Below are 21745 nucleotides of genomic sequence, written 5' to 3' on the forward strand. Positions count from 1 at the left end.
CACTTTTGTGCTTGAACATGCTTAATTTGGGCAAATAAATTGTAGTTGGCTTAAATATGCATTTTTTAAAACTAATAATGAGCCATAGTCAACCACAAAACTACTTCATTTTGTGCTTAATGCACATTTTAATGCCAACTGAAACTTGGAACACATTGGCAGTATCACATGCTAGTATCACATGCTAGTTTATTATTCCAAACAGTTCACGAGTATTTAGGTCTTGCCCCAGTCCAGGGCCTTCATGAACTCATCCTCTGTGAATGACAGCAGCTTGGCAGCTTCGAGATGCATCTGCAAAAAAAAAAACAATTCAACATTCAGCCTGAGTTTTGAAGCTTTTTTTTTTTTTTTACCAGGGTAGAGAAACTCACCTTTTGTCTTTTGAGAATATCAATCAGCTTGAATTGTTTCTTCAGTCCGACGATAAGTTCTGTTTTCTGTTTTTTTAGCAGTTTGTTTTCTGCTAGTAGATTTTCACGAGTCTGATGTTCCTCATTTGTCTTGTCCTTTATTGATGGAAAATATGGAAATGAAAAGTAGAATGGACATTTTATCTGAAGATGTCAGTAGTACATTTTTCATCACAACATGCTGGACCATTTGGTGGACCTTTATTAACGACACTGATGAAATGATGCTGTTCCTTCAAGGTATAAAATGTGTTTTAAACATGTCTGAATGAAAAAGAATATCATGCTTGCCTTATTCATCTGTTTGGTTTTGTTAAGCTCTGACTTTAAGCGCTCCACCTCCTCCAGTGCTCTGCTGAGACGAATCTCCACAGTGTTGTGAACGGTCGCGCCTTGTTTGTTGGATTTATTCAGCTTCTCTATTTCCTACACATACAAACAGGTAACATTGGAACTCAGGTGACATTTAGACTGTATTAGGTTGTGCTCATTGGCATTGATGCCAACCTTTTGCAAAGCCGACACTTGCAGGTGAAGGCTGTCACATTTGATGACAGCCTCGTTCTCGGATGCTTTCAGCTTGTCGATCTTCGTCTGCTGAATGTTGACCGTCCTCTGCAGCTTGACTCGGTCCTCCTCCAGCTGCCGGATTTTTGTATTCAGCTTCATATTTTCATCATCCTGAAGTGTAAAACAGTGACGTGAAAAAGTGTTACCAATAATGAGCTTGGTCTCCATCTAGTGGCAAAAACTGGCAGTAATATTTGATATGAAATACTGTAGTTCAGCACCTTATTTTGTCTTTCACTCATAAGCTGATCCATTTCCTCTTGCATGATCTTTATGTTGGCCACCAAAGCATGTATTTGTGCAGATGAAGCACCTTAACAAAATTAAAAATGATTATACATACACCTTGCAGCTAACGTTGATTAAAGTGAAAAAGCATATTGACATAGTTCCATAAATAAATTAATTTAGTTCCATAAATTAAATGGTGACAATTTGTAGCCCAACTAATAGAGGTACTTTATTTTTTATGTTATTACATCGTTGTACTCACAGTAAGGTTGTTACAGTTTTGACTTTTGGGTTACAACGCTCATAACTTTTATTGCACTATATAGATGTACTATTCACTGAAAATGAGTACACACAGCTCGGAGACCAGAGTTCGATTGCACCCTCGGCCATCTCTGGAGTTTACATGTTCTCCCCGTGTGTGCATGGATACTCCCACATTCCAAAAACATGCTAGGTTAATTGGCGACTCCAAATTGTCCATAGGTATGAATGTGAGTGTGAATGGTTGTTTGTCTATATGTGCCCTGTGATTGGCTGGCGACCAGTCCAGGGTGTACCCCGCTGAGTGAAATGAAGCCACATACCCGTACTTTTGTTGTCGCCATCATTGAACACATTATTATCAGAGTTCATCTTGTCCTCCATGTTTCGTATGGTTTTTGCCAGGAAGGACTCTGCGGGATCTGCTACACTTGCTAAACCATCTCCACAAACTCTGAAGGTCAAGAAAACAAAGTAAATGTTTTTTGTGATGAGAAACCCCAGTAATTAGGCTTGTGTCTTCATATTTTAACAACTCACTCAGTTCTTCCTTGCGACGCTGATCTCACACGCCTTTTGTTCTCCACCTAAGAACATGTAAACCTTATTCACACCATAGATCAAGTAAAATAGTGTACCAAAAAAATAGTTATCTTGTGGCTACCCTCTCACGGGGCCTTTGCACAGGCGTGAGTCGATCCTTGGCTTTACTGAAAGGAATGTAAAATATAAGATACAACAAACAATCTTTAAGAAAAGTCTTCATTAGCGATAATTTCAGGTGATCACCTTGCTACTTTTTCATCCTCCATATCCTTGAGTGGGGGTGTAGCGGAAGTTTTTGACAGAAACTCATCCCGTTCTTTCTGAGGTTCAACAAAAAGGGGAAAGCTTTCACACAGCATCACAACTCATTACTTTTAAAGTAGCACCATTACTTTAAAATACTACCTTAAGTTGATCTTCTTGCATTGCTAGAGTTGCTGTTTTAGCTTCCAGCTTTGCATTTAACAGCCTGAAGGAATAAGAAAATAGTATTCACTGTAGTTGGTTCTTCCTGATTATTAACTATTTGTCATCTGTACACTGGTGTGAAAAAGCTTTTATAATTAAAAATATCATAAACATGTACATCAAAAAAACAACAGAGCAGCACAGTTCTCATACCTGTATTTCTCCTCCTTTGCTAAAAGGTAACCAGCAGGCATCTTTGGTGTTGATGTGACCTTCAAATCTCAACTGAGAGAATAAAATCTTAATAAAAATGTGTCTATAACTACAAATACTACAAATGGTACATCGCAATACATTTCATGTAGCTAAACATTAGACTGTATAAAAAGACAGTGCTGACTGGCTAGGCTATGCTACAAAGAGGCTAAGCTAACCATGTCACGTTAGCTTATTTATTAACTGCATGAATATAAACGTTTACTAGCACCACACCTAAACGTATCTAAATGTATTTCTAATCAAGTAATGTATTGAGCTAACCTGCCTGACGACAGACTGGACTTGTGTACAGAAACTCCTCCGTACGCGAGTTCTCGTTGCCTAGCAACTACTTCAACAGACCGGATAACTACGGTGGCCGAAATCGGTAACTCTAAACTGGTTCCAGTGTAACATATGTCAAATGTAAATAAACAATATACGATAGAATACTTAAAACTATACTATATAATAGCGTTTTTGTGTGCATATTTTGTGTTTGCACCTATAGGTTCCAATAAGGATAACGTTTTATTCGTCATTTCACTTACCTTCCGCACAAAGATGGATTTATCACGTGGACGTCGTTTACGTGAATCACCAAGGAGATTCATGTCCAAATTAAAAGTAATATTTAAAACATCACTTATGCTGTAAGTAACGTTGATGGGAAAGACTAGTAATGTCTTTAACAAATCGAAACATTACATTAAATGACACGTGAAGAGAGAGTTAAACGTTTGGTTCCATAACAATACAGTATTTGCTATCATAAGCAATGGAAATGAAAATAATAAAAATAATAATAAAATAAAATAATGTTGGGAGGTTTACCACGCACCACGTTCTGCTTACGCGTTGTTTTTATTGTCACGCGCCACCACTGCGCATGCGCACGGGTGACAGCTACTACACGGCGCACATGCAGAGAAATCCATATCGTAAGGGGGCACCGGAGCAACTAGCTTGTTTTTTTTTCTCACATGTCCGCCCTTTTCTTGCTCGCGCATGTATTTCTTTCTCCTCGTGCAGCACCAAGCGAGTGTTTGATGCTCTTTTCCCCATGAAGACTGCAAAGTGCAACAAGCTGGAAGGACGAGATGTCCGAGGAGGGCTACTGGCTGACGACAACAACAACAACAACACGGCTCGCTGATGTCCACTTATCATCGCGGCGACCTCCTCTTGTTTAAACTACCGGGCTACGCCTCGTCATCCGCCCTACTCCGGTTCGCTCCGGGACTCCCGTGATGGCAGAGGAGGACCCCCAGCAGCTGCACATGGAGCGCGGGGCGGGCAGCTTGCCCGGGCTGCTGGCTGGGCTGCAGGGCGCTGAGGCCGGGGCTCTGCAGCTCAGGATCAAGAACTCCATCTGGTGAGGACCACCGACCAATGTGCATGTTTGCATCATTTAAAGTTGCGCACTTTTACTACATTGCGCGTTTCTCTGAGTTCATTAGTGTTGTACACTCACTGGACACTTTATTAGGTACACCTGCACAGTTTTATGACATCTAATACAAGAGATGTCTGTCTTTCCTAACACAATACTCATTAGTTTAATGTAGTGAGCATTCAATTACAATATCTTTATTATTGTACTATATTAATAGAGTACTGCGAAGTGTTTCTAATATTTTTCCCTCTTATGGAGCTTAGTAAGGTTACTACAATATTAGTAACACTTCACTGTGTGATACAGTGCAGTTGGCTTTGAACATGCTTAACTGTGTTATATTTATATACACAAAAAGGAGTATGAATCCTAGTTTGGAAAACCAAAAGGAATAAAGAATGTAAAAATAAAGTTAATAGGTTTGCTTTGTAGGTAGCTTATTCAGTAAAACATTAAAACAGAAACATTACATCCAGTACATATAAACAATTCTTTAATGAAATAATACAAACAATAAATGAAAAGTACAGCTACAAATACATAATAATACTGTTTCATGCAAAATTCTAACAAATTAGACCATTTCATTTCCTGTATGCACATCATCTGCAAAAGCAAGTGTGTCATACATTGCATAAAGCAACACTAATGTAGTCTCTATTCAGAGTAGGGCGGGGTCAAATAATGCAGCAGTGATAAATGTCAATACTTGCGATGGTGATACGTTATTGACACATTGGTGCTAAATATCGGCGCAGTGTGACATCACTACAGTTATGACTGGAACCCACCTACCATATTACTGCTTTTCCGAGTTTTCCTGATGTAAGGTCACATTAACCTAAAATGACCCCTTTATGTCTGAACTTGTGCGCTCCCATTAGAATGTCATTCTGTGAAAATGTCATGCAAAAGAGTCCATAAATCCGCACAGAAGGAAAGCAAGGTGATGTTTCCATTGCAACAACAGAGAGAGGGACGTTAGGGAGCGAAGTACCCCTGAGGGAGCCTCTCCCATTCGTTACACCAGTACAGAGACTGGGATTTAATGGATCAATTTAATCTGTTTCAAGTACTAGTTTGTGTCTAATCTGTCCGTACAAAAGCCAAGCTCAGGTGTAATCCAGTGTACCTGCTAAATGTGCCCTGAAAACAAGCTAATGAAGCCCTCTCAGCTCTGAGCAATCCTTGGCCGCCTGGTAACAGCAAATTAGAGCGTTAAACTGTTCTCGGCACGGCTTAGAGCCCGACTCTGACCCGTACGGCCTCACCGAGCAAGTGTCCTTAAATGTGACCCACTATACCTTCTGTCTCACTCTCAACAACAAGTTGACCTGTCTGCAGATTAGGAATTAAACCTGGACAAGTCTGCTGGCCGCTGCAGTCTCACACTGAATCAGCAAAGCAAATATGGCTGCAGTTTTTTTTTTGGGGGGGGGGGGGGTCTATATGAACTTTATAGGGAGGGAAGTTGTGTTTTTGCATTGACAAATGGTAAAATACCATAAAAACTACTTTAACACATTCAATCCTAGCCATATTTCCAAATATAACCCCTTCAGTAACGGCCATTTTAGACGACTTAGACGGATTTTTCAACTGCACACAAAATATAAACATGAAACCTACCCAAAAAAAAACATTAGACTCCTGTCTTTCATGAGAAAAAAAAATTGTTTATACCGTTTTCCGTGTTTCAGTAATCAGCAATAGAACATTGGTAAGTTTCAGGAAAATATCAGTTCCCAAATTAAAAAAAAATTACATCATAACATTTATTTACAAATATAACACCAGTAGCTATTTACATTTAGAACTGAGCTATGTGTGTGCATGCGTGTGTGAATGTGTGTGTGCATGTGTCAAAATGTACAGTGTGTGACCTTCTGCACGCTATACTCCTCCATGCTTTCTCACTTCCTCCCTCCTGCTATGTGTGATTCTTCCATTAAAATGACACAGATGCACTTCTGCCACCTTGTGGCCGTTTTCATGACTTAAAACTGCTCTGAAATATGAATGCATTAGTGCAGAGTTGCATCATCCCCTCTTTTTGCCTCATTGTTGGGATTGGTAGTGGATTATAAAATAATATTGGCTTTGGTATTGATAGAGATAATAAAACATGTCTACGTGTTATTACATGTTCACTATTGAATTAGTATTCTCAGTGTAAATGTAGTATTCTTTTTTCCACCACCGAGACATTTGTTGGCTATTGTGGGGCACTACCTCACATGCCCCACACTTGCAAAACTTAGCATAAGTCAGACTTGTTTTTTGTAGAATAAAGAAAATATATAGTGGAACTTTTATGATGAAATGTAACCTACTCAAATATGCTAGTTCACATTTCCCATAGGAACCACCTAGGGTCTTACAAATGTAAAAATAAGTGAAGCAATTTTAAAATGTCACAGTCATAAAATCAGAACTTTAATGCTGAATGACAAAGCTATAGTTTGAAGTGTAAATATTCCACCTTTTGCTCACAATTGGAATGGTCCCAGAGAGACAATGTGGACTGTTTTTTAACATCTGACAGCATGTGTTCATGGCGGTGGGCGACATGACTTGAGAGATGCTGAAGGGAGGGTTGTCTCATGCCAGACATTCCTCTGCTTTATAAATAAATGCGCCAGCACTCATGTTACAGCAGCCGCATACTCATTTATACTATTATCTCTTCTTTTCAGCAAATCTGTTCAATCCAAAGTGGAAAGCATTCTGGTGAGTGTTGTTCTTCGTGCTTTTCTGTTTTTATTAAATGTAGTACGACTGATGAAAATGCATTTATCACATTTATGGCTTTAATTTAGTCAATGACTGCCAAGGTGAGTAGCGTAGTTGGCTCAGTCAAAATTTGAGGATGCAGTTGTGGTCTTGGATCGTGATAGTTTGTTCAGTACTTCCTACATGTCCATGATAAATCAGTTGTGCTTTACATATTTAAAACAATTTAATTATAGATTTTAAGGTGTCTTTTAGATATGGTGTCTACCTGGGTCAAACGCACAGTCAAATCAACAAAGCACAAAAAACAAACACATTTCAAGGGAAAATACTACAAATTAAAAATGTTGCAAAATTGAAAACAAATGCAAAAGAAAAATACTGCAAACCTCCAAAACACATGTATGACATAAATGCTGCAACTTCACAGAACAAAATGGAAGTTATCCAGGCTACCAGGAAGTTAGGCATGTTACCAGGGGCGTCAGACCTGACCGATATGAGATGCCCAAGCGACAGCTGGTGGGATGGAAAAGTACATTTGTCTCTATGTGTTTGTTGGCCTTGGCTCTTGGCCCTAAAATCGGTTGCTCTTTATAGACGGATATCCCTCTGGTCTGGTGCCCCCTGTAGCCAGACTAACCTCTTGGTAGCCTGGGTAACTTCCGTTTTGTCATTTGTCATTTATCATTTCTGGTGTTTACAGCATTGGGACCTTACTGCGTGGAAATCGAATTATTCCATTCTACTGTCAAACAATAAAGGGAGTGGTTTAAGTTACATTTAAGTTACAGAACACTGTTTAAACACTTACATTTAATGAGTAAAGAGGCAGTACTGCAAAAAAACATAGGCAAATATACAATAGAAAAGATCCTATACATCATACAAGTAACATATAGACATACTGTATAATCCCGGGGCGGCACGGCGGTCGAGTGGTTAGCGCGCAGACCTCACAGCTAGGAGACCAGGGTTCAATTCCACCCTCGGCCATCTCTGTGTGGAGTTTGCATGTTCTCCCTGTGCATGCGGGTACTCCTGTTTCCTCCCACATTCCAAAACCATGCTAGCTTAATTGGCGACTCCAAATTGTCCATAGGTATGAATGCGAGTGTGAATGGTTGTTTGTTTATACTGTATGTGCCCTGTGATTGGCTGGCAGGGTGTACCCCGCCTCTCGCCCAAAGACAGCTGGGATAGGCTCCAGCACCTCCGCAACCCTCGTGAGGAAAAAGCGGTGGAAAATGAATGAATGTATAATCCCGTCAGTCCCTATGCCTATTCATCCCCATGGTTACCAGCGGTCAGCTACTGGCTCAACATCACATCATGGTATGGCTCCTAAATAGTTGCTAACATGCTTCCAGGATGCATTCAGGTCCTTCTTTTGAGATACTACATCATCTTCAGGTCATATTGTCAGCCCACTTGGTATTTATATCAACTGTGAACTGTCAGCACAGTTAAAGTAGAATGAGTTGAAGTGAGGTAAAGAAGGAAAATAGGTCATTGTGTCTACATGATGACATAATACCATGTCGACATGGACAGCACAAGTCAAGGGGGGCAGGAAATGAGTCACATACCTAAAGGCCAAGAAGGGTTGCCATTGTTTATGAGTTTAAACACTGTAATGAGAATCATTTATTGATTCATTTACCAGCCCTTATCCTGTTCAGGTTGACCATCATCTGATTGCTATTAGTTCACAGGGCATCATGGAAAATGTGCAGTGAAAGGAATTCAATATACACATTTTGGGCCCAATGTAATAATATTGGATCTAGCCTGCTACCGTATTTAATATTTGATCCAAAGAGGTTTAAGAGCTGATATGTAAATGTGGACCAGGGGACTCAACCTATGTCATGACATGTTGCCCGCCCGCCTTCTGTCCCTGGAAACCTGTGGTTCCCTAACAACAACAACAATAAAAACAGAGCCGGGAATTAGAAAAGGTTGACGCCATGTGTTTATTCTTAGGAGGCAAAGTAGGGAAATGTCTGATTGCAGGCACACGCTGGCACTGTAAGGATGCAGAGGGGGCATCCTGAGCTACAGATTTGATTTCATTTGACCCCATCAGGCCCTTTCTGGAAACATGAGGGTTGCGAGTATACTAGATGGACTTTAAGGACTGTATCGATACCAGAAAAAACAAAAAGCACCACCGCCGACTAGCATATGTTACCCATAATTGTTTAAAAGAACAGACTGTCTAGAAATGTCTATTATTTCACAATTACAAATCACAATGTTTTGATCAAGTATCATAATTGTTGTATATGTTGTATATTGTTGTAATGTTACGTTCATGTTGTTCTTACGTCCCTGAATTTCAACACAGCATAATTCAATATTAATAAATGGAATATTTTCATAGTTAGAGCATACGAAACCTGCTTACAACTTTCCAAATGGTATTTACCATTATTAGAGCCCCCTGGACATGAAATAACACCCCTATAGTCCTATAGTCATCTTTACACTCTTATTATCCTTTGTTTTGTTTACTTATTTACACATCAGACAGGATGGGGATCACTGCAGGGATATAAGAGACGGCCGCCATATAGCATATATCATATAGCAAGCTACCGAGTTAACTAGGTAGCCTCCAATTTATTAGTTTTAAACTTAAGAATGTGTTTCAGAGTGGGGAAAAAGGACAAAGTAAGGAGCCAAAAACTTACCACTTCCACACAGAAAGGAAGGAGATTTTTTTTTATTGGCCCTCGGTATACTGTATTAATTAGTTCATTCATTCATTCATTATTAATAGCGCTCTGATTTGATTGACATATTTAATTGTAGTTAATCACAATTTTTTTGTCCATAGGAACTCATAATTAATCGCACTTAATCATAGATAAAAATAAGTATTTATCTGCCCTGTATAAGAATCAAGGATGTAAATCTCATTGTGGAAAAGAATTTGACACGCAACTACGATAACTACAATAATGTAGTAAAGGGATATCAATTTTGGAAATACGGAATATTATGTTATTTAAAAAATACTCAACATTTAGAAAGCCCCCAGTTTTTGCATATTTAATGCAAGTGGCGTTTGTCTGACAGTCCTTGAACACACCTTCTAACTTTGTCCCACGGTGTACAGAAAAGACTACTATTTTTCCCCTTTTTGTCTTTCACCTCATATTTAGTCCAAAATGCTGAAAATATGTGGAAAGGCGTAAAGGTAAGATTTTCTGCCCTTATTGGGTGAGAATATATCCTAAATACGATAAATTAGATCGCTTTCATGTACATATGTTTCACTGATGTGTTGGTGACTAGCTAGCTAGTGTGCTGCTAATGCTAGCGCTGTTAGCTATGCGCTGTTAGCTAGCTGTCCGCGACGATGCCTACTGTTAACTTGTAACGTAGCTCGTACCCAAATTAAAGGAAACGCATGAACTTTGACAGCCCTAATTATTATTCATTCATTCATTCATTTTCTACCGCTTTTTCCTCACGAGGGTCGCGGGGGGTGCTGGAGCCTATCCCAGCTGTCTTCGGGCGAGAGGTACACCCTGGACTGGTCGCCAGCCAATCACAGGGCACATATAGACAAACAACCATTCACACTCACATTCATACCTATGGAGTGGCCAATTAACCTAGCATGTTTTTGGAATGTGGGAGGAAACCGGAGTACCCGGAGAAAACCCACGCATGCACGGGGAGAACATGCAAACTCCACACAGAGATGGCTGAGGGTGGAATTGAACCCTGGTCTCCTAGCTGTGAGGTCTGCGCGCTAACCACTCGACCGCTGTGCCGCCTAAAGTGCAGAATGTCCGCTGAATACAGATTGTTGGGCTTTAAATTCTATTCATGGGGGTCCCGTGTTGCCCACACATATGAGTCATTTGGCAAGCATCTTAGCATACTTGCTTGCCCGTTTTCTCCTTCAGCATCATTAGTACACAGTGCTGCGCTCTGCTGAAGAGGCAACGTCAAGGACAAGCTGAGCATGATGAATGATGAGCACCATGCTGCTGTGTTTAAAATAGGCAGAAAAGGAGGAAGGGGACTGCCCAGTTTAAGCTCTAGCCTCAGTAGACTCTAGCCTACTGCTTAGTGAAATAATTATATTGTATGTTGGATGACTTTTAATGTTTCCACTGCACTGATCTCTATCTGTGTCGTTTACACAAGGGTGTTGCACGGATTAGACAAAGCCTTGCATAAACAGTCCCAGAGGTCGCGCACAAGGTTACATGTTGGGTGTGTTGTGCTGATGTGACATGAAGTTGTGGCAGTGATTGCAGTACTCTTGTTTACCACAAGGTGATTAAACAAGATGGGTTTATATTTCAGGCTTCAGGTAGTTCCAAATGTTAACAAATAAACCTCATAATAATAAAGTGGAAGGAGTTACATTCAAAATGGAGATTCTTTTTCAAGAAAGACAGCTTAGGATGCTTGTGGGGTTGTTTCCTTGTCAGGGCCACATCCATCTCCTCCTCATTGTTAGTCAAGGTTAACTAAATCTGCACTGTTGCTACACCAACGAGAGCATCCGACATGCTAACAGGGGACGAAAATGGGGCCCAACATGTTAGAATACCACATGTATTGTCATTTAACATCAATATACTTATACTTATAATTAGTCTAGTGCAACAAACAGATGGTGCATGAAAAGTAATTCTACTGTTCCCATTTTTATTTTTACAGCAAGATGTTGAAAAGTTCACAGACATTGAAAAACTCTACCTCTACCTTAAGTTGCCTTCTGGTCCCAGCAGTAGTGGTGATAAAAGGTAAGCTAATTAAGAGGTTATGATTTTTTTAAAATGTGTGTGATTGAAATGGTTCACATATGTTGTCAGTGACCAGAGCGCCGTGTCATCAAGCCGCACGCAGCAGATGCATGCCTTCAACTGGATCCGCAATCACTTAGAGGAATATCCAGAGACTTCGCTCCCTAAACAAGAGGTCTATGATGAATACAAGTAAGTAAATACAATGTTGCACATTTTTACATTTCTTATTATTGCGCTTAGCCATTTACAAAAAAGTTATAAAGCAAACAAAACACAAAAACAATATTAAAAACAGGATTATAGCATACCATCATTTAATTTGCGGTCCATGGAGGACTATGAGGAGTAGTAAAACAGTAACACTACAACAGGAAGACTATGTTTTAACAAGGATACAAAAATGCTACAGCCAAATGGTGCCGGGACGTCAGTGGAGTAAATACGTTGAGTCACTTAATAATGTATTGTGTCCAAGAGGTTGCTTTTTTAAATTCAAATAAAATATGGACTTTAACAGTGCTTAAGTAAGAAAGAAATGTCAGAAAATGCGCGCCTGTCTGAGAAAAGTATATAAAGTCTATTGTGCTACTTTGCTAACTTATTGCGGGCTATTTTGGGGACCTATCACTCATGATAAACAAGGGAACACTGTACGTTATTTCGTTAATTGGCGACCCCAAATTGTCCATAGGTATGAATGTGAATGGTTGTTTGTCTATATGTGCCCTGTGATTGGCTGGCAAACAGCCCACGGTGTACCCCGCCTCTTGCCCTAAGTCACCTGGGATAGGCTCCAGTACACTCCCGCAACCTTAATGAGGCATGATAAAGCAGCATAGAAAATGGATGGATTGACTTTCTCCCCATTAGAGTTTCTTTCTCCTCCAAATTGCTGCCGGCTAAAGAATCATTATAAATAGACACGGCAAGCCAGAGAATCACACAGCAGCATGTGCTGGTAATATTAGAATGGAAAGTCTGAGACAGCCATTGAAATACTCTGACCGTGTTATGTAACTGTCTTTCTCACTCAACTAAATTCAGACCCCTACCACACCCACAGATATATTGGCGCCTTTGGGATAGACAGGTGAAAAGGCTTGAAAGGAACATGATGTTCTGTATGACACAATATAAGTAGTTTTATTCCTAAACCGGCCTGAAACATCATTTTCATTCAAAAACACAGTGATTGATAACTACAGATTTCACAAGCTGTTATGTTTTCATGCAATAAAAAAAATACATATGCGTATGACATTTCTATGTATTTTTTTTTGTCCGATTAGCAAGAATAGTGATGTCACATTAGTGTATAATAAATGTTTCTGCAGCAGTATATCATCGGCGACCTAGCTACAAACAGAAATAAATGGCAGGCGCCATGATCCAACTCATTGAGTGCACTCAAACAGTAGGCAGGGCTTGTGCACTAAGCTGAAACGAGACACTCACTGAAGCCTCCTCTTTTGTTTCTTCCATAAGTCACGTTCTTTCTTGGTCCAGTGTTGCATTTGTAAGATGCTCGCTGAAGTAGATGTTTATGCGTACTGTTTTTAATACAGGTTTTGCTTCATTTTTCATGTAGAATTTCGATAAAAATATCCTTGGCATCCTTGACATATACTCAAGATACTGTGTACATCTGGACATCAAATAAGACCCAATTAAATAACGTATGAAAATGTATGCCATATCAAGATAATACTGTACCGGGAGGAAGGGAAATTATTTCAATCAGAAGGGGCTTTGAACTTTCCTTCACCATTTGTAATTACAGGTTTGTATAATTGCATTGTTTTCTGCATGTACAAATAAAATTATTCAAAATGTATTTTTGTTTATATTTTGGGTGTCTGGAAAATATTGATTGACAGTGTTCCCTCACTACCTCATGGTTCACCTTTCGCTGTTGGAACAACACAACACACCCAACGCCACACTATTTTTCAGCAAATAGAATGCCAACTTTCAAGTTCAACTTTAAAAATATTACTGATGTTGCAGGCAGCCGCTGTTAGTAACTGAAAAAGTAACGAGTAATGTTACTTAATTGCTTTCAAAATTAAGTAATCTGTAAACTAGTTACTTTTTTAGTTACTTTTTAATTCAATAATCAGTAGTCAGTAATAGGATTACTTTTTCTTAGTAACTGTGACATCACTGCTGATTGGTTAACAGTAACACTACAACAGAAACAATATGTTTTAACAAGGATACAAAAACGCCACAGCCAAATGGCACGGAGTGAATACGTTGAGTTACTTAATGTTTTGTGTCCAAGAGGTTGATTTTTCAAATGAAATCTGGACTTTAACGGTGATTAAGCAAGAAGACAATGTCAGAAAATGTGTGCCTGTCTGAGAAAAGTGTATAAAGTTTATTGTGATGGGGTTTACAGCCTTAAAATATATATAACTGCAAACAAATAAGGTTGGCTACTTCGCCGACTTATGGCAGTCTATTTTGGGAACCTATCCCCTGCGATAAACGAGGGAACACTGTACTTTGTTTCCTATGGGAAGGTTTATTATGGTTTTTGGCTTCTTTGCTGACTTATGGTGGGCTATTTTGGGACTCTATCCCCTGCAATAAACAAGGGAACAAGTTCAATGTGCAAATGAAGAAATTATAAATATTTTTTGTGGACACTTCCTACATTTTCTCTGATCCTTGTTTTTTTCCCAGGAGCTTCTGTGACAATCTCAACTATCATCCACTGAGTGCTGCAGATTTTGGAAAAATGATGAAAAATGTCTTCCCAAACATGAAAGCACGTCGACTTGGCATGAGAGGAAAATCCAAATATCCTTGACAGGAATGGACTGTAACAGCCTGTCTCTACTCACTGACCATCTGCTGTTACAGTTCATAAGCTCTCTAAATATAGATGAGAAATGAAACAAATTCTCTCTGTGAAGCAGAAGCATAATACACAAGTGCTCGGGGGAATCACGGTGACCTCCATGACTTTTTTTTGTGGTTTTTGGTCCTGATATCAAAGTAAAAAAAACTTTCAGAATTCATGACCTTCAGTGACCCTTGATGCTACCATTTTGGTAGGGTAGGGTAGGGTGGTATGATTAACTTGACAGAAATGGACATTCTGTTTTTATGCAGAAGTAAAGACCTGAGTCATATGCTTATTATTGGAAATGCATTATACTGAGAGGCATTATATAATGTATTTATCTTAACACTGCCTTACATATTGCTATAGTGGACTAAGGAAGAGGCCCTTTGTTCAAATTCCATCTTTACCAAGCCTAGATCTACACAAAACTGGAGACGGAGTAAGCATATGTTTAACTTTCTTCCAAATATTTCAAATTAAGTTGATGTATGATTTTGTCCTGCCTGTATACTTATAACAACATATTTACTATGTTTTAGTTTCAGTGTGATGGTCTGGATCCAACAGGCCACCTCGGCAGCATAAAGGAAGAGGTGCGCTTTGCTGCTTGCGATCTGGTATGCGAGTGGGCTCAGAAAGTGCTAAAACGGCCCTTTGAGGCGGTGGAAGACTTGGCTCGCTTCCTGATCGACAGCCACTACATCAGCAACAAGTCTCTGGCAGCTCTCACCATAATGACGGGCACTGCAACAGGTCAGGCACCGTTTGTTGTCGCTTATATGATGCACATTCAGCGGCATCTGGTGGCAGTGACATGCTATTGCATTTAATGCTTGTGACTGATATAAAATGCAAGCTTCATTTGTAATCTAATATTTGGGGATTTATGTATTATCCATTTTATATAGTCATTTCAGCATTTTGTTATGCAGTTCCTGTTGGAATACAATTAATAGTCATATTACGGTATCTTACCTTCAGAGGTTAAGCCCCTAGAGACGGTCTCAGCGTTTGTTCCCACCGCCGATGTGCACTGCTATCAGCCTCAAACTGCAAGTCTGTCATCTCCGACTGTGGATGCCAAGCAGCAGCTCCAGAGGAAGATCCAGAGGAAGCAACAAGAGCAAAAGCTGCACTCGCCACTACCTGGAGAGGGCATGATCAAGACAGCGGATGACAGCAATGGGCCTTGTGATAGTCCGGTGTCACCTTCGCCTCAGCCAACCATTGGCATTGTGGTCACGGCTGTTCCGAGACCTGTCACGGTGAGAAAGCAGCAGAAATGACACTTAAGTTGCATGGTAACAGGTAGAAACAGGAACGCAAATTAATTTCCCTTTGAAATCTTTCAAAGCATTTGTGTCTTTTTGTTGACAGATAAACATTTATTTATAGAGGTTGTCAACCCAAATTTTTTAACTATATATGGAAATATATAAAGAAAGATATTTAAAAAATAGATATATGGGCTGTCAATTACATTTTTTGATCATATTAATCAGTTTTTTAATTAATTAATCATGATTAATCATCACAAGTAATTATGTCTGAAATATGCCAATTTTTACTATGTGTAATTAACAGAAAGACACCATAAATAACAGAACAGGATGATATATATTTGTATGTATTATTAACATCTCCAAATGAACTGAATATGTCAGTCAAGCTGAAAGATGCGTCTGAAAATCTATTTGACTAACACTAGAACATTTCAATCACACTTTAAAGGGGTTACGTTCAAAGACATCACTTAATTTAAGGTACATTTACTTGTGTTCAGTGTATTTTCCAGCATAGAAAGCTTTCTAGATCTTCCAGAATCTGCAACCATTCCAGCTGTATTTCTTTGGATTTTGTACTAACCAGCGAAAACGGCCTATTTTAATGTATTCCACCCGCGGCCCACCTCCAGGCACGCCCACTCCACTGTGGTCGGTCACACTCCCAAGTGCTTAGGAGGACTTCCGATGTCTTGCAAATGTTATGTAGCATAGGAGCATTAACAATATTAACATAAATGAATGAGAGTTTACTTTTTTTGTCTCCTATGCAGGCACAGCAAAGCGGCCAGCTTGTGTCCCCCAATCCCATGGGAACAGGGGAAAACAAAGTGCTGCCTATAAACTTCCAAGTGGTGACCCAGCCAGTTCAGCCACTAAAACAACCCGCCAAGGCCCCCCCAAATATTCTAGCAAGTTCAGTGGGGGAACGCACGGCTCGCCAACGCTATCCTCAAATCCTACCCAAGCCAGCGACTACCACCGCTATTGCTTTGTGCTCACCCTCCACCATGATCATTGCCAACAACCCCATCAAGACCGTGATGACTACGTGTCATGTTACACCTGTCAGTCTGGTCAAGATGACAGCCATATCACTTGCACCAAATGCAACCACTTCCCTCACAAACACCACTTTGAGACCGGCATCTGCAGGCATCAGCAGCAGTTCTGTGTCAGAGGACATCCAGGGCTCCCGACAAAACACAAGAAGTACCTCTGCTCTCCCCCTTCTTGCCCCAGCAACGAGACCCGAGCTGGTTGATACTCATAACATTGATGTTGAAATGGAGATTGAGGATATACACAAGAATAGTCAAAATCAAAATCCTAGCAGTGTAATGTTAGGTCATGGAGCAATGGCACAGAGAGCTGCTAGTGTGCCAATACCTCACACTAAAGGATTAGCTCTGGAGGAAATATCCATCTCTGAATACGATGCAAACCTCCCCTTGAGCACCAGCACTGCGGCGACCATTGAAGCAAGCATAAATTACAACACAACTAATACAAGCACCCTGAATTTGGCTCCCTCCTCTCAGAACACCCGAGCCATCTCTGCATTAAACACCAGCAGAGCACCTTCTTTTGGAGAAGGTAGCTCTGTAAACAAGGGCTTTCGGAAGCGCTCGGGCCTCAGTCCTGTCCTCTCTCCTGTCAAGAGAGCTTTTATGCCCCAGCACCCAGAAGAGGGCGCCGCAGGCCTTGGATATGGGAACAGAAGCATCCTGCGCCCAGCAGCTCCATCTCGGCCTGAGAGCGCACCAGTCACACGGGAGATGGAGAAGAAAATGACCTCTTTCCTGCCCAGTCAAGTCCATACACTTGGCAATGCCTCTTTCAAAGCCAGCAGCTTCTTCACTATTGCCAAAACACAGAGCTCAATGCAGAGGAAAAACATTTCCAATGTTATGGAAACTCACAGTGTCAGTCACCCATTAATGCAGCAACCACAGGAGCACCTGATGTCCGACGTGCATTCCATACCTACCAACCCTGGCGTTCAAACTCCTACAGCTTCAAACTCAGCTGCAGGTGTTCAACCACAGACCTACCATCAGAGCAACACGGTTTCTGGACCCCTTGATTTTTTAGAACAACCTTCGACGTCAAGTCAGCTCCAGATGCAGACAGATATGGAATACTTCACCTTTGATGATGATGTAACTCAAGACAGCATTGTAGAAGAGTTAGTGCAGATGGAAGAGCAGATGAAACTTAATAATCTGCAAGCGTTTGGAAACGGTGTCTCGCTGCAAAGTCAAGAGACTGTGGTGCCACAGAACTTGATGTCCACCAATCAGACAATGAACACTTTTTACCACGCTGCAAACAGCAGTGGCATCAGCAATCTGGTTCAAACACCAACGCCTACACCCACGTCAGAAATGACCGGAGGAGTCCAAGGCTTTACCAGAGAGAGCCCGTGCTCGCGTGTCACTCCCATAACACCAGTCGACAGCGCCCTTGGAAGCAGTCGGCATACTCCGGTTGGTACTCCGCTGTCCAACTGCAGCAGCACTGTGCCTCCCAGCCCTGTGGAGTGCAGGAACCCCTTTGCATTTACACCAATCAACTCTAGCATAACTGGTTTCCATGATGGCAGCACCGTCTCCAACAGCCCCGTCAAGCCCATGCAGAGGCCGACAGCCACCCACCCTGATAAGACCAGGCTGGACTGGATGAGTAATAGTTACAACAGTAACAGTGGGAGTTTAAATAAGTCTAACAGCACCATGGGAATTATGCCCAGCTATCAGGGCCTCATGGATGACCACTTTCAAAAGCCTCATGCCTTTGCCGTGCCTCATGCAAGGCACCATGACAGCCGCTTTGGTCGACTGACTCCCATTTCCCCTGTGCAGCAGCAGGTAGCCAACATGGCTAACAAGCAGGAGGGTTTCGCCGTACCTGCTCCTCTGGATAACAAAGCACCCAACCTAACTGTCACGAGCGGATCTTTTCGATGTCGCAGCGTTAGCCCCGCAATACATCAGAGGAATTTGGTTGGATACACAGGAACAAGTGGTCTTCCCAATATCCACCAGCAGTGTATCTCTCCGTTTAACTCTCCGGTAACACCTGAGGTGTTAAACACCTTAGCCAACAACCAGCTTAATGTGAGCAGCGTGGCTCAGAGGAGTCGCTCTGTTCCCCTCAACATCATGATGCAGACGGAGGTTCTACCAATGGCGGGCCAGCAATGCAGCAACAAAAATATCACAGATGTCCTTCTAAACAAGCTAGACGGGGACCATGATACCATACGAGGTCTGGGCATGAACAATTTGCCTTCAAGCTATACAGCTCGTATGAATCTCTCTCAGATCCTCGAGTCTGAGAACATGATCCCATCCGATTCCACCATCGCATGCGCATCGCTACAGTCGAATCACCTCATTGAAAATGCCAGTAATGAAGAAATTATTCTCTCTGCAAGTAACAGCCGAGCACAATCAGCCTTAGCGGAGCAGCATCAACAGCAGGCTCAGTCGATGCTGCAAACTTTGAGTTCACAGCGGCAGCAAGTGAATTTTAGCGGCACCTTTAAGGACATGCATCCAGATAGCAGCCATACATCCGGCAATCAGATGTCGGAGCTAGCCACAGGGAGGGCAAATTTCCCATGTGACATCAGAATGAGATCGGACCTCTCCGATAGCATCAATGACCTTAATACACTGGATTCAAACCTTATGTTTGACTCCAATCATCAGCAAGGCCAGTATCAATGTTCTGCTCCAGAGGAGCTGGCCAATGAACCACTGTTTCAGCAAATCACCAGCGAGACCACTCATTCAAGCGGACTGGAGTGGTTTGAGAGCAAAGATCACCCAACTGTTGGGTTGATGGGTTGAGAGTAAAGCCTTTTTAAAAAAATCATGTTGAACATGTTAATCGATGGTGTGTACATGATACATTTGAACTTTTGAAAGCGACTCCGGACACAATGACTTTTGTCCAGTTTAAGTGCCAACCTGACCTAAAATGATGCTGCAACACTCTGATCCAAATGCTGGTCATTTCTCTTATCAGACAACATCACTATATAATGTTGGTGTAAAAGCATTGGCAAAAATGATCTTCCCATTTTTTTATTGTCCCGCTTTTAGATCATTTTTATACACCCCCTAAAAAATTCAATGAAAAAGGTTTTGTATTTTCTGTAAATAGTTTGAAAATGAATGAAACACATTTATACGTTTTCATAGTTCTGTTTCTGAACTACAATAATGACAAGCATTACACAGTCAAGTTACTAATAATGTGGATTCCCTACACTCAAACAAAGCATGCTTAAAAGTGATGTAAGACACCAGGGCACTTTGTACAGAATATCCAGTCAATAATCATTAGTATGTGTATGTAGAAAGGTTAGCATGATGTATTTACTCTTTCTACAATCTTACATAAAGCCACAACGTAACAGACGGAGTATATGCAGCATACCTACTAATCAGAAACTAGATTAAATGTTTAAGGGTTTTATCTATCTATTATTAATTTACACACTAATATATTAATTATGTTAACCTGTTTATCATCAAATATAAATAATTCACACAAAATTTAACTCCAAAGAGTTGGTGAATATTATACAGGCCATATACAAATCAGTATTAAAATTGAAGCCCTAATGCACTTTCAAATTGAATTATATAAGTAAAGATTTATAGTGGGGGGGGGGGGGGAAGTAGCCATCTTTTAACATGTTATATGCATTCGTCATACAGCACAGACAATCTGTAATATTGTGTGCTTCTCCTACAAAAATGCACTGTGAATTTCCTGTGAGAATCCTGAACAAAAAGAAGGCCTTATGTCCATACCAAAGATTCATTTCAAAATGTAAAACTGCACTAACATCTCCTGTATTGAATGGCGGACATATTGACGAGTTTTGAAGGGCTTTAACCAACAATGTTGTAGAAAGAAAACTATGGGGAAAAACAGCACTGGAAAAGCTGGAAAACTAGCTTTTGAAATGAACAGGAGTTATTACATTACTCATTTATTTATGATTTCTCCTCGTTTGTGGTAGGTTAAGCGTGTTGTAATGTTGGTCACTTTATATTTATTGTACAGTTCGAAGTTTGTGTTATTTTACTGCTCATGGTTTGCTGTCTTTGTCTGTACAGAAAATGTCACCTTAAAAAAAGGTGTTGTCTTGCACTGTTGTATTGGTTTCAAATATCCAGCAAAGTAGTACGCCATATTAGCACCTATTGTACTATTTTTGGATTCTTGTTATTTTGCAGTTGCTGTATGTTAGGATATTGTGATGGCACTATGCAGTAGACTAGTAAGGTTCTTTAAACTCCTGTAAAAGCATATTGTCACTGTAGTTTTAAACCCCATTTGGAGTATTATTATTAATAGTCGTTAGTTATACATTCTCTCTTTTGTTCTGTTAATCTTTACTATGTATCTGTAAGAATATTTAATTTGGTTTGCACTGATATTTATTATGTTACTGAGACTCTACTGCTCCTCTTTTAAGTGGTTCAGAGCTGTAGAAGTGCCCTCCACTGTACTGGTAGTTTTTGTTTTGCTGTGTTGGGTGAACATGAAAATATTTAATGTGCTTTTTAAAGGGAAGTGCTTGTTTTTTTAATGTTTTTTTTTAATGTTAATAAATCCTTTTAAATACACCCGAATGGTGGGAAAGTGCAAGCTTGTCTTCATCCACAAGCCTTTTAAAAGTGCTATCTCTCCTTATCCCAACCATATAAGAACAAGCCGGACGTGAAGGCGGCATGTGGACGCACAACGTGTCTGAAATTAATGCATCTTTTAATCAATTAATGCGCACTGCTTCTGGCTCCAGCAACAATTTGGCTGATATTTCACATTCATGTTCACAAAAACAGTCCTATGTGAAATGCTGTTGACAGATGATTTGTTGGGAATCACCAAATACAACAACTTCTGCCTGAGCTTGTTTCGTAAACAGAGTAACAGAGCTTAGGGGAGGGCAGAGAGTCTATCTGGCTTACAGCCACGACCATATA

The 21745-nt window shown here is 40.5% G+C and overlaps 2 protein-coding genes across 2 annotated transcripts; one reads left to right on the plus strand and one right to left on the minus strand.

Moving 5' to 3' along the window:
• Positions 1-173: 173 nt before the first annotated feature.
• On the minus strand, positions 174-3570 carry tex9 (testis expressed 9). The gene is made up of 12 exons (XM_058088473.2): positions 2973-3570; positions 2646-2717; positions 2430-2493; positions 2268-2344; positions 2143-2188; positions 2019-2065; positions 1802-1932; positions 1205-1296; positions 921-1094; positions 705-839; positions 375-509; positions 174-294 (listed from the first exon to the last, which is right to left on the minus strand). The coding sequence occupies exons 2-12, from the start codon at positions 2684-2686 to the stop codon at positions 217-219; spliced, it is 1020 nt and encodes a 339-aa protein (XP_057944456.2). The 5' UTR covers positions 2687-2717; positions 2973-3570; the 3' UTR covers positions 174-216.
• Positions 3571-3578: 8 nt separating this feature from the next.
• Positions 3579-21399, plus strand: LOC131139152 (DNA-binding protein RFX7-like). Its single transcript, XM_058088462.2, has 9 exons — positions 3579-4065; positions 6783-6816; positions 11509-11594; positions 11664-11786; positions 14286-14402; positions 14806-14890; positions 14991-15204; positions 15433-15716; positions 16508-21399. The coding sequence occupies exons 1-9, from the start codon at positions 3941-3943 to the stop codon at positions 19589-19591; spliced, it is 4152 nt and encodes a 1383-aa protein (XP_057944445.2). The 5' UTR covers positions 3579-3940; the 3' UTR covers positions 19592-21399.
• Positions 21400-21745: the final 346 nt, after the last annotated feature.

The sequence above is a fragment of the Doryrhamphus excisus genome, linkage group LG13, assembly GCF_037039965.1.
Source record: "Doryrhamphus excisus strain RoL-2023G ecotype Guam linkage group LG13, RoL_Dexc_Guam_v1.1, whole genome shotgun sequence".
Lineage (NCBI taxonomy): Eukaryota > Metazoa > Chordata > Actinopteri > Syngnathiformes > Syngnathidae > Doryrhamphus > Doryrhamphus excisus.

Bases quoted from the DNA above. Each gene is read 5' to 3' on its own strand.
- tex9 (XM_058088473.2), bottom strand. From the start codon at position 2,686: ATGCCTGCTGGTTACCTTTTAGCAAAGGAGGAGAAATACAG. The intron at 2,066-2,142 runs GTAGCCACAAGA...ACATGTTCTTAG, and splicing joins TGCAAAGGCCCCGTGAGAGG to GTGGAGAACAAAAGGCGTGT. The intron at 1,297-1,801 runs GTATGTGGCTTC...AATTTTGTTAAG, and splicing joins TGGCGACAACAAAAGTACGG to GTGCTTCATCTGCACAAATA.
- LOC131139152 (XM_058088462.2), top strand. From the start codon at position 3,941: ATGGCAGAGGAGGACCCCCAGCAGCTGCACATGGAGCGCGGGGCGGGC. The intron at 11,595-11,663 runs GTAAGCTAATTA...ATATGTTGTCAG, and splicing joins AGCAGTAGTGGTGATAAAAG to TGACCAGAGCGCCGTGTCAT. The intron at 14,891-14,990 runs GTAAGCATATGT...ACTATGTTTTAG, and splicing joins TACACAAAACTGGAGACGGA to TTTCAGTGTGATGGTCTGGA.